General features: G+C 35.4%; 1 protein-coding gene across 8 annotated transcripts in view; it reads left to right on the top strand.

Annotated features, from left to right (window-relative positions):
- LOC104010285 (titin) overlaps positions 1-13283 on the top strand; it is a 241808-nt gene that overhangs the window by 92096 nt on the left and 136429 nt on the right. For 6 of the 8 annotated variants that reach the window (XM_087733441.1, XM_087733442.1, XM_087733443.1 and 3 more), the window contains 3 exons: positions 517-600; positions 844-906; positions 1167-1256. The exons of the other annotated variants lie outside the window; for them this stretch is intronic. In XM_087733441.1, the coding sequence (XP_087589567.1) occupies positions 517-600; positions 844-906; positions 1167-1256 (237 nt within the window). The remainder of the gene's footprint in view (positions 1-516; positions 601-843; positions 907-1166; positions 1257-13283) is intronic. 8 annotated transcript variants of the gene reach the window in all.

Raw genomic sequence — 13283 nt, forward strand, 5'->3', positions numbered from 1 at the left:
ATCTATTGTACTATCATGCTGTGACTACTGTCAGTGTTTAAAGAGTATGTGTACCATGCTTTTATCTTTCATAAAGTCTGTTTTTAACATGATTGTGGCTAGCCTTTTGATTCTTGTTTAAACAGCCTACAGGATATTGCAGTGTGATTCAGCTTTTTCTTCATCTATTCTGCCTGCTGGCCTATGCTTACACAATAATGGCCTAGTGCCCCAAAATTTCTTTGAAGAACTGCCTTTGGAATTCTTCTGATATGCTATTTCCAAAAGCTTGTGCATGCATTGATTTTAAATTTTCTGGTTAAAGGTGTCTGTGTCTGTAGTCTTTAACAGATACTAAATATTATACTTGTATGCTTGTTTTGTGTTCAGTATTTTAGAATATGAATACTGACTGTCTAAATATGTCTAAGACTTAAATGTGCAATACAGAAACAGATTTGATAAAAACTCACATGCTGACTACCACTAATGTGGATCTAGAATATAAAGTACTAAAACAAAATCCTATCTTTAAAGTACCGACAGTAGAAACATGGACTGTTTCAGAAGAAAAGATGTCGGTTTCTGTCCACAGAGAAGAAGAGTATTCATATGTCACAGGTATGTACAAAACCAAAAATCTGTGCACCCAAATCAAAACAATCTTTCAATCCTACTAGAGTTTCTTTTAATCTATTTTTATGTATGGCAAGTTACATATTTAGACACATCATATATTTGTCTTTCAATATGCATTGCTTCTTTATGTTCATTGTGTTATGCAGCCTCAGTTTTCTTTAGATTAATATATGTCAACATTTCAACTATTTTATCTTAACATTGTTTAAATGCTTTTCTTTGAAGAGCCAACAGAGCATGAGAAAACAGTTGAAGAAAGATTCTTTGAAGCTGTTTACCCAATTGAAGGTAGATTGATTAAGAATGAGAGGCTAATCAATATTTAAGATTTTTAAAACAATTTGAATCTGTAGTTAATCAAAACTCATTGTGAGATTTGCACATGCTGTTGGTTTTCTGGATTAAATTTTTTTATGTATTAGCATAAGTGTTTCAGTGATCTTTGTGTACTGGACACACATAATATCTTCTTAAAAGCTTTCCAGATTTACTGTGGACATAGATATTTCCTATCTGCAAATTTAATATCTTTAAAATTCTTATTGTAGCACATAAGGAAGTTGAAGAGGAGGAGGAGGAGGAGGAAGAAGAAGAAGAAGAAGTCATTTCTACAGAACTGGAGATCCCTCATGTTGAAGGTGAATAAAATCTTTGTATCATCATGCGCTCCATTTTCTGAACTTTCACATTATCTGCCTGTACCACTCTTTACCAAAGGACAGCATATCAGAACTGAGATCTTTCCATCTCTCTATGGCTCTGCTCTCAAAAGTTCAAGCCCTAATGCATTTCTAAATCTAATTCTTCTTTATCACTGCTTTAAATAATTCTGAATAGCTTTTTTTTGTGATGAGCATATTGTATCTGTTTGATAAAACAGCATATTTTTTGACACTTAATATTTGCTTGCCCAGTGTGTTGAAAGTAGCCTACTGTGATTTACCAAATAATTTTAGTCTCCTAAGTGTTCACCACCTATCTCTTTAAAGTGCCTGAGGTACCAAAGAGGCATGTTCCAGAAGAAAGAAAGCCCATTCCTGTCCCTAAAAAAGAAGCTCCACCAGCTAAAGGTATTTCTACTCTCTTAGTAAAAAAAAAAAAAAACAAAAAACCAAAAAACCAAAACAAACAAAAAAAAACCCAAAAAACCCCTGTCTTTCATTATATTATTTTTCATGTTTTCTTGAATGTATTTATGAATATACTTTTTATGTGGCTTTTGTTTTGCATTATCTCCATATGCATTATTTGATTTTGCATTATCTCTGTTACCTCCATACTTTCACTTTTTCATTTGTGCTATAACTTATCTTACAGCTTGCATTTGTCTCAGCTTTGGCCCTTCTCTTTCCTAACAATCCTGTGCTTGTTGTTTGTATTTAGGTTGTGTGGCTTTTGCAGACAAGGGTAGGGTGTATTTACTTCAATAGAGTGCCATGAAAGGTGATAGTGCAGAAGTGTTAACATTGGAATTTTATACTGTATCATAGTGTCTTTCACATATAGTCTACTGTATGTCCAAAAGGTTGTACATTGTGTCGTGTTGCAGTGCTCAGCTCCTTGTCCAGACACTATGTTCTATAAAACAATCTTGGATTACTGGAATCTAGATAAGTGGTCCAAAAACTAAAGCTCTCTCACTTTGACAATGTTTTCCAAAGTGCCTGAAGTTCCTAAGAAACCTGTTCCAGAAAAGAAAGTTGCTGTTGCTAAAAAGGAGGTGGCTCCCCCAGCAAAAGGTACAGCATCTTTTGAATGTGAGCTTTAGCCAGTCCTGTACTATTGTGCTGTTTTCCTCACTACTATTCAATTCTCAATATAAGCATATGTTAAATATAGTCTTTATGTGTTATGTTGTATGCTTGTTCTCATCTAAGACAAACCCAAAAGCCTTAGAAAGATTACTTAAACAAATTTTAATACCTTTAAAGTTCCTGAAGCGCCTAAAAAACCTGTGCCTGAAGAAAAAGTACATGTTCCTGTTCCCAAAGAAGAACCTCCACATGCCAAAGGTATAGTTAGTGATAGAGTGGACATGTACCTGTTGAATATCTTTTTAATTTTTTGTTTGTTAGTGTGTACGTACATATGTTTGTGTTAGAAATTGGTTTTTTATGTATAATTCTCTGTGCATATGTAACAGTTTTAAGGCCAGGTAACATACTTGAGCAGCTTTTTCTTCAGTTAAGAAATCAGTCTTAAAGCACTTGATAGGCTTCCAGAGACTGGTTTGATTTTTTTTTTTTTCAAATATATGTTGCTCTTGTCTCATACCTTTCTATGTTAAGTGTATGAATGTGTTATGTGGTGTGCCGTGATATTCTTATAAATGGATTAATGAAATTCTATAATACTCCAATAAATCTTTGACACAGAATTCAGTTATCCTACATTTTATCTTTTTTAAGTGCCAGAGGTGCCTAAGAGAGCTCCCCCAGAGAAAAAAATTACTGTTCCAAAAAGAGAGGAAGTTCCACCACCTAAAGGTACACTTAAGTAAATAACATTCTTTTCTTGTTATCTTAAGCATCTTGGTCCAATTTTGGTTTTGATGGTTAAGTGAATCTGGTTTTAGTTGTACTTTAGTTACATTAGCTATGTCTCTTTTGTGTCAGTTTTGTGGATAACTGTGCTATAGATGCAGTCTTAAAACACCTGTCATTTTAGTTACTTATTATTATTATACTTCTTATCTCTGAAGTGCCAGAAGTACCTAAGAAACCAGCTCCAGAAGAAAAAATACCACATGTTCCTAAAGTAGAAGAAGCTCCACCTGCAAAAGGTAAAATATTGTTCTCTGTAATATAGTTTACTGTAGTTTACTGTAGTCTTTAGATTTGCATTTGTCTCAGTTTGTTCAGCTGCTGTGTTTTGTAAGCAAAATATTCCATGTGTAATCTTTCTGAATGATACATTTCTGTTACATGATGCTTTTGCCAGTTTTGCACTTTATAGGTCCTAAAACTAAATACTTTTTTTAAAGTGCCTGCAGTTCCTAAGAAACCTATCCCTAAAGAAAAAGTATCTCCTGCTGTTCCTAAAAAAGTTGAGGCTCCTCCAGCTAAAGGTATGCTTTCCAGAAGAATGAAAGAATATGTTTCTCAGCTTATGTTTATGTGTTCTGTACTGTTATCAGTCATTGATTTGTGCTTCCTCTGTCGATTCTGCTGTTCCGATTTAGTGACAAGGAATCATTACAGTATGTTGTATGTGTTGTGCAATACTTATAAAAATACTATTTCTAAATATTTAATTTCTGTTATGTGCTCAGTACCCTTAAGCAATTCTTTGGAAACTTAGATTTAGCATTCTGCAACATTGCTTTCGCAATGGAATTAGAAAAACATACATTTAGTGTTATTATCTTTCAAAGTGCCTGAAGTGCAGAAGAAAGCCACTTTTGAAGAAAGAGCACTTATTACAGAAGAAAGAATATCTGTTGCCATTCCAGAGGAAATTCCACCACCTGAAGGTACACTATAAACAGACAACAGTGAGAAACTTGTGCTTTGTCTACAAGTCTGTTGTTCTAAGACCAAGATCAAAATACACAAAAATTTTGTGTTAGTTATCTTGTATGAGTTTTGTGTTGAACATTTTACAGACTTGCAGGCAGTTCAGAGCCTCCTGAGTGCCTTTTACCATTTCAGTCTTGAATGCCAGGATCCCACCTCACTGACACAAATGAAACTCTACCACTGAATACAATGATCCTTGGCTCAAGCTCTCATGAAATCATAGTAAGAAGTATGGATGTATAGTCTTGAGATTAGACGCTGTTAATTAGGACTGTAACCATCCGTTTGTCATACTCCCTACAGAGCTCTCTGTAGCCCTGCAGATAACAATGCTATTTCTTTCTGCAGTGTTAGCTCCTCACCAGCTCTTTTAGTTCACATTCGCATACTCAGGGAAGGTTGAGATCAGTTGTTTCACATTAGTATAATTCCACAAAATATCTGCTTCAAGATAGCTGAAATCAACATTTTGACTCTTTTTATATCCCAGTATACATATCTTGACTAGCCAGTCAAGAAAATTTGCATATTCTATTAAAAAGCATAAATGAGTTTTTAAAAGCAGATATGGAAGTTATCTATCTAAAATATGAACATGCAAATATATATTCATATGGATACGTGCAGTATTAATTTCTGTTTGTCTCCTGAAAATTAACCTTTTACCCCAGAACAAGTTGTTTTCCCTGATACAGTCACATTTGTAGATGTGCACATGCCAGACTTACCTTTCAATTCTTGACCTACCCTTCTCATCTTGTTTCTGTCCTCCTTGCTTTCATGTAGCTGGACCAAGGAGCAACCTCTAACTCTTTGACTCTCCGCTCCCCGCCCCCCCCCCCCCCCCTTTTTGTGATGGCGAAATTTGGAGAGCTAAGGTATTCTGATGGACTGACAGTTGACCAGTGAAGGATATTTGAGAGATACAACAGCATACAATAGGGTACATGGGGCATGGGCAAAACACATCTTTTAGAGCAAATCATACATATGTGTGTGCACAGCACTTTCTGTATTGTATGTATACCTGTCATTGACATACAGAACTTGTAAGACTTGGTCTTCAGCTTCTCCATCCACCCATCCATCCCTCCCTCCCTCCATTCATCCATCCATCCATCCACCAAAAATACTAAAACTAATAATTTTCTTTAAAGAACCAACAGTTGAAGAATGGGCTGAGGAAGAAATGGAGGAAGTATCTATTTCCATTCACAGAAAAGAGATTTCTGAAGGTACGACCACAATTCAGGAATACTAACCAAAAGCAAAACATATTTTTTGTTTTGTAACAAAAATAGTGTGGATTAATATCTACTCTATTAATAAAGAAAAATTTGCTACTATATAAATATGTTTCATATCTTATAAACTTTAATGCTAAGAATGTCGACAATTTCTATTACTTGCTTTTGAAAAGTGTAGTAGTTAATCCTGTTTTGGTACAGTGCAAATAATGAGGTATCTCTTGGATATCAAGAATTATCAGTCCTTCTTTTTTGTTACAAAAATTCTCTGTTGGAAGTTCCTCTTCCACTAGGTTGCCTGGGTGAAGTAAAAGTCCTTCAGAATATCATGGTGCACTCTGGTTCCTCGGACCATTTAATCATAAAATGACTAAATTGTTTCCACCTGTAAGTTTATTGGTGGTAACATAATACTGTGAAGGACAGTAACATACACTGATTGACTCCGTTTCTGTTACAAGTGACACTGTACAAAGTATTTTCAAGGGATGGCTTTAGTCAAGGAATTTTCTCAGTATTTGGGAGAAAGGCTTTCTCAAAGTGAACAAATTCCAACATTAGTGAACTAGTGGGCAGAGGAATGGAAAGTGCTGATCTAGTACTTTGAATGCTGAGCATTTTCAAATTCCACAGAAATACAAGATGAGAGCTCAATCTCAGTTCCATTTAAGTTGCTTGGAGTTTTTCCATTGGCTTCAGAGGGAGCAGGATGATTTGAGTGCAGATTTTGTAATACCAGAGGTGTCTGTTAGTAAAGCACACTGCTTGTTTGCCTTACAAATATTATGTTTCTTACCAGGGCCATAAAGACACAATAGATGTCAAATACTTAAACTCAAGTATTTTCTTATTTTATTTTTTTTTAAGTGACTGAAGAAGAATCTTACTACATAGAGGAGAGGGTAACTGTTCCTAAAAGAGAGGAAGCCCCACTCACTAAAGGTATACGTTCTTTTCATTACAAAATATTGGTTGTTTCATCATTCTGAGCGTTATGTTGCCACTATATGTTTATCTCCATTTGTGTTTTTTTGTATTAAGGAAATGTGTGCCTGTTGTAGTGATACTGTTCCTCTTTGTAAAACTAAGTATTGTAATCTTTTAAAGTTCCTGAGAAGCATAGGAGAATTGTCCCTGAACCAAAAGTTCCAGCTGTCCCTAAGGAAGCTCCAGGTGTTAAAGGTATAAACCAGTTCCTCATCTGGGTGATGTATCTTCAAGGGGATTATATTTGTCTTACTGTCCTGTTTGTATGTGTCGCTGTGGGTAGCGCCTGCTTCCCGTGATGAATAGTTGTCTCATATTCCATCTTGTACTATGAAAAGTGTTGTTTGTGTTAACTCAGTAAAACACTTCGTGATGTAGTAGACAATTGCAAATACTACACCTTAATATTCTTTCTCATCTTCCTTCTCATCTTGCTCATTTTTCTAAAGTTCCTGAAGTTCATAAGAAAGCAGTTCCTAAAGAGAAAGTACCTGTCCCTGTGCCTAAAAAACTGGAGGCTCCACCAGAAAGAGGTATATCAGTGGTTTGTTCCTGTTGCAAAAAATGCTTTTTCTGCTGCATTCAGTCTTTAAAATATATGCATGTTGATAAAAAATATGTCTCATATATCAAATTTCTTCAACATTAAGCATGTACTTATGTCCATTTGTCTACAATGTGCCCTGCTGTCGTCTTGATGAGATTTATGTGTTATTTCATCTTTTATCTTATGCCTATTGGTGAAATCAAATTTTCTAAAGTTGCACAATCTTTTTTAAGAACCTGCAGAAGAACGGGTGCCCACTTTTGAGATAGAAATTGAAGAACCTCCATCAACCAAAGGTAAACAAACTGAGAATATTATTATCATGAAGATTTTTTTATTTGCTCTTCCAGTATTTGTGTTTAAGCATTTTACTTAAATAATTTTTTGTTCGTTAGTATCTGTAACCTCTGTCTGGATCTCCCCTTTCTTTTGATTATTTATTCATCTTTGTGCTATGGCTGTAAAGTACACCCTTCTGCAGTGTCTCATTTTTGTTGCTGTTGAAATTTACTTAGCATTTTCTTTTTAAAAAAAATCAGATTAAGTAGAAAAAACTTACATATGTCTGCATTGCAAATATTGCAATTAAATATTCTTACACTTATTATCTTTAAGCGACTGAAGTGCACAGGAAAATTATCACAGAAGAAAAAGTTGCAGTCGCTAAAAAAGAGGAGGCTCCACCAAAAAGAGGTATATAATTTTTCAGAGCTACACAAGAGAAGTCTTGTTTCAGAATACTGATTTTTATTTGTAATGTCTACTTCTCTAAAACAAGCTGTAATGTTCAGTGTTTCCTGTCTTTTTTTATTTGACTTGAAGAAATGCCAAGTCTCTGCATTTGTGTTTTGTCATCTGATTATGTTCATAAGCTTAATTCATAAGATTAATTCAAAATCTTTTAAAATAAACTTTTTTTAAAAAATGCCAGCAGTGCCCAAGAAGCCGGTGCCAGAAGAGAAAGTAACTGTTCCAGTTTCACGGAAAGTGGCAGCTCCACCAGCTAAAGGTACACACGTTCTTTTGAAAGTAGAGAAGGTTTCTAAATATCAAATATCCATGTGCATCATACTCACCATCTGCCTGGTTAATCAAATCCCAGTCTCTCCTGACTTGATTATAAATGAAAACGAACTTTGTCTTCTCCCCTGCAAACGAATGCAGGAGGTGACAGAGAACAGTCACACACCTGCATTCCTTGCATTTTCTAGCCACTATTTAATTTCATTGATCACTCTGGCTGCTTAAGAGTTTTGGAAAGCTGAGTGAAGACATTTACTCAGTGAAGAAGTGAAATAAATATGAACACATTTAGAAAAAAGCTGTCCATATTTTATAACATTGTCAATATTGAGTGAAAGGCACAAATATGTCCTCTGTTTCTGTCATTTTCTTGTTTCTGAAAAGTGATTTTTTAATGTATTCTGGATGCGTGGTGTTCTGTGGTTTAATTACATTTCTGAAGAGCCTAGACACAAATTATTTACATCTTTCATCTCAATCATTCCATCATACTTCATGATGTATGAATATGCTGTTTGCTTTTAGATGTGTTTTAGTCTATATATCTATTGTTCTGATATAATATGTATTATTTTAATAGATATTATTTTAATATTTAACTATATTTCTGCTGTTACTAAAATTGCATGCTGTTTCAAAGTGTCTATCTGGGGAATTTATTCCTGGAACCCCCCAAACTAGTGGTCTTCAAAATACCTAATGCATATCTAGCTATTATGTATTAAAGCTTTGGCTGGTCAATTTCTCTTTTAATTTGAATGTCTATATGTTTGTATGTCTGGTGTGATTGTTGTGTTTATTATAAGTATCTTTGCTATGTAAATGTCTACTATTTCCCTGTAATTGTTTGTCCATAATTCTTTTGTATGAACTTCAGAAAGTGTGTGATTTCTTTTAGAATTTAGTATTCTTACAATTACTATCTTTAAAGTGCCAGAAGCACCAAAGAAAATTGCCAGAGAAGAAAGAGTATCCATTGCTGTTCCAGAAAGAAAAGTGTCTCTGCCACCAGAAGGTACTCCTGCCCATGGATTAACCTATGAACAGACTGTCCTCATGTAATACTACCGGAGCTTCGAGCCTGCTGGTCCGGCACTGTTCTTGAAGTTCTAATGTTAGAATCATAGAATCATTTAGGTTGGAAAAGACCCTTAAGATCATTGAGTCCATCTGTTAACCTAACGCTACAAAGTCCACTACTATGTTCCACTATAGTCCCAAGGGAACCTTAACAGAGTCTTTGAGAAGCACTAGAGACATATTCTTCCCAGTTACTCTGGGTGTGGGAGGTGTCAGGAAATAATAACTAGTTTTCTAAGAAACCCCAAATGGGATATTTGTTATTGTACATGATATTGCACCAGAGAAAAATATTAATGTTAGACTCTGTCTTTGAAGTACCAACAGAAGAAGAACACTGGGCTATGTCAGAGGAAGTATCCATTTCTCTTCACACAGAAAAGGAGATTTCATACACAGGTACGAACAGACTAAAAAGATTCTATGTCCAAATTTACTTAAAAAACCCACCACCACCACCAACAACAACAACAACAAAAAAAGGACAACAAAACACAATTTCTTGTCCTGTGCAGATCACCAGTTTATCCTGAAAGTGAAGCTTGTAGAATACCACAGGACAGTATTCCATTCTCACAAAAGGCTTAAATCTTTCCTCCTGGCTTACTGCTGTTGTCATAGTGGAAGCCCAAAAATTTCATTAGGTCCTCCTTTGCAAATCTTGCCACCTGTCCAGCCTTTGAGGGGAAACAGGGCAGCCTTTTCCTTCATTTATATTAACATGCTTTCCTCTTCTGAAAAGAAAGCCTGTCCTTTCCTGTTCTGTGACAGCAATTCCTCAGCTAAATCTGAAGGTTGAGAAAAAACATTTACCTCTGCTGTTGCCTGCCTGGCTGAGACACTTAGCACAATCCCACATATTGGACCTGCCAGCTGAAGGGCTTTGAGCAAAGTCCACAGCTTTGAAAGAAAATTCATTGTTCTATCACTTTAGGAGGCAATCTATTGATTTATGAAAAATGAGCTGCAAGATGCCTCATACTTACTACTTTCAGATCTGCTGCTGTTGATAAACAGCATTATCATATTCATATAAAGAAAGATTAATACAATCACATCACTGTGAAGCTAAATAATCTATTTAGTCTCTCTATTGGAGAACAATGGGGTAACAGGCAGATCATGAGTACTAAGAGGTGGATGGAAGAGGATCTTTGACTGGCTTTCTGTAAGGCAGGGGTAATATGCTGGCTGGTCTGGAGAAAAAAGGGTCAAAGAATAAGGACATTAAATGCAACAGTTCTCCCATGGGATACCAAATAGAGGTGTTGTACCTGGGACAAAATAATACAAAGGAACCTGAGCTTCCTGGCAAGAGCACTCATGCACGATGCAATTTTTGTTATCAAATCAATCAAAGTTACCAGTTCAAATCAGTTTTAGTTTAAGATTTCAAATGCAGATGTACTTGGCACTTACAATTAAATATCAAGCAGGGCTCTGCCAGAAAATATTTAAAGAGCTGGTCAGTCTTCACATTGCCCCCAAAATAATACCCACTTACCAAGCATCAGGACTTGTGGCAGCCACTCATCTACGCTCACTGTAGCTTGTTATGAAGAAAGCATGTAGAAATTCTCAACTCTGTCATTGACAGAATGGATTCCACCTCTTAAGAAGATCAAAAAAGATCTCCAATCTGTTAAGAAAATGCCAAAGTTATTCTCTAACTTGGCAAGTCTAGTAGTCTCCCAGACGTTAAAATGCTAGGGTAATTTTCTGTGCAGTTTCCAGTTATATTGATCAAAAATTTCCCAAGACATCTGCCTCAGAAGACAAGACCCATGAACTGCTGTTCGGAAAAAGAGAATATGTTGCTTGAACATAACATGCATTCTTTCTTGAATAGATCTTAAAACGTGAACATATTCACACCTTAATCTTTTGGAAATTTTACTGCTCTTATAGGGAATGGCTCCTTGCCATGACTGAACAAACAAGCCGCTTTGTAAAGCAATCAACAGAAGAGGAAAAATACCTTCCTCACTGAGCAATTAAATCATTTGCCTTTAGTTAGACCAGAGCTCTTATCCATTGTCTGTCACTCACAAAGGTTTTCTCTATGTGCTCCCTCATCTTCATCCAGAGTTTCCTATGCAAATCTTTTGTTACCAGTGATTGAGGAATCTTGATCTATTACTGAGGTAGTGCAAAGTGTCACTGCTGTGGAGTGGGCCACAGAGGACAGTGGGATTTAGTGATTTTGTATTTGGTTGAATTTGGATTTTGAGTTCTGCCTGTTAGCAAGCTTAACTTCACTGCTGGCAGCAGTGGATGAAGCAGGAGTCATGTCAGTTGCTTATATTGGGATCTTGAAATGTTTGTTGTTACTTAATTGAATAGCAGCTTAATGGCCTCCGTAATTACATATCCAGTGTCCATAAGCACACTTGTCTTTTACATATCAGCCATGTATTTGTAAGATATGTTTTTGTGTTTCTTGCCAATGTTTTTGCTTTTAAACACTTTTAAAAATTCTTAAATGTAAATGTACTGTATCTTTTAAGTGCCTGATGTACCAGAGAGGGCTATCATTGAAGAAAGAGTACCAATTTATCCTCCTAAAAAAATGGCAAGACCACCAGCCAAAGGTATACTGGATAGAATATTGAAATATGGTGTAAATGTTTTTTGTGTCTTGTATGTTCAATGTACAGTGAATACTGATTTGTTTCTATGGAATGTTCTTCCTTTGGTTTAATTCTTATTTGGCAATGCCTTGTGATCCTTATTATTAGCAAGATCTCTATGTGCCAAATTTTAAGATTCTTTTAATTGATATCTTTTTAAGTGCCTGAAGTACGCAAGACAGTTGTCCGAAAAGAAAAAGTGTATGTTGAAGTTCCTCAGTATGAAGAGGAAGAAGAGATTGCAAAATACGAAGAGGAAGAAGCCACCAGATACGAGAAGGAAGTAATCCATTACAAGGAGGAAGTCCACCATTATGAAGAAGTTAGTCACTATGAGGAGGAAGTTCCTCAGTATGCAGAAGTTCCTCAGTATGAAGAAGTTCCTCAGTATGAAGAGGAAGAAGTCATCAGTTATGAAGAAGAAGCTGCTTATTATGAAGAGGAAGTTCCTGAATATGAGGAGGAAGAGCCAGAAGTTCTCCAGTATGAAGAGGAAGCTCCCCCATCCATTAGAGGTATACTTTAATTTTAGGATTTGCGTGAGAAAAAGTACTATCTGTTCATTCCGTTAATGTACCAAAGTTTTGGTTTAATATGTTACAGTGTGCTTTACAGTATGCCTTTTTTCAAGATGTTTAATTAGTATATAGTGTAGAAAGTGTGCAATGGCTGTATGTCTACTCTTTACTACTACCTCTATAAATTTGAATGTTTCATGTCATGTATGTTCATTCCTCTTCATATGAAGTCTGTATAACCCACTCAGAAAATTTACTTGAGCTTTGTTTCATCCTCGTTTGGGGTCCAATTTTGCTGTCAGACTGTGCTTGAAATACTTAGGAATGTGTATGAGAATTCTGCAATCACAGTCAAAAAACATGTTTATCTAGAAAATAGGTAGGGTACTTGAAAATAAGTGATTTAGAAACACAAGTCGCATTGTCTTCCTCTCAGAAATCTTCGATCAATCCTATAGTTGTTTATTTATTTCTTGAAGAGAATAATGTATTTTCATGGAAAGCAAGGATATAAAAGTTCTATTAAATTGCCATATTTAAATACTCTTAGTTTTATGTATTTTCCTTAGGAATAATTTTTATGCTACTTGTGTAAATTTTCAACATTTTTAGTACAGGATGAACATACTATTTACTACTTAGACAGGACAACTACGTCACACCAAGATCTTGGTAATAAAGCCTTTCTACATCGTGATATAAAGGTATAGACTAACTATATCTGATTTTCCAAAATTACATAATCATCCAAAAGTCCTTAAAAATATATATTTTCCAGTCCTGATTCAAATCATTCTATAGTGTCTCTTCCCCAAAAAGAAGTTCAGAATTTCTTTTGCCTAATTAATGAATGCCAAAACTATATTTAACATTGTTTGCACAAGAATTTTGACATATTTATTAGCAGATGTTTCCTAGTAGGGAAAAGGCCAGGCTGTACACTGCAAAAGCCAGGTTAATCCTGAACAGGAAGAGTAGAGTTAGGTAAAATTTCCTTTGACTCTATCATAGTAGGTAAGTTTAACTCCTCTGTGCTTCAAACTTTATTCAGTACGCTCAGAGCCAGTGGGATTACTCTCCTGTCATCCTAAAACTTGTATGGATGTTTCTGGGTT

Source organism: Nipponia nippon, unplaced genomic scaffold (assembly GCF_047370975.1).
Source record: "Nipponia nippon isolate SJK-2023a ecotype South Korea unplaced genomic scaffold, ASM4737097v1 scaffold_5, whole genome shotgun sequence".
NCBI classification, from domain to species: Eukaryota; Metazoa; Chordata; class Aves; order Pelecaniformes; family Threskiornithidae; genus Nipponia; species Nipponia nippon.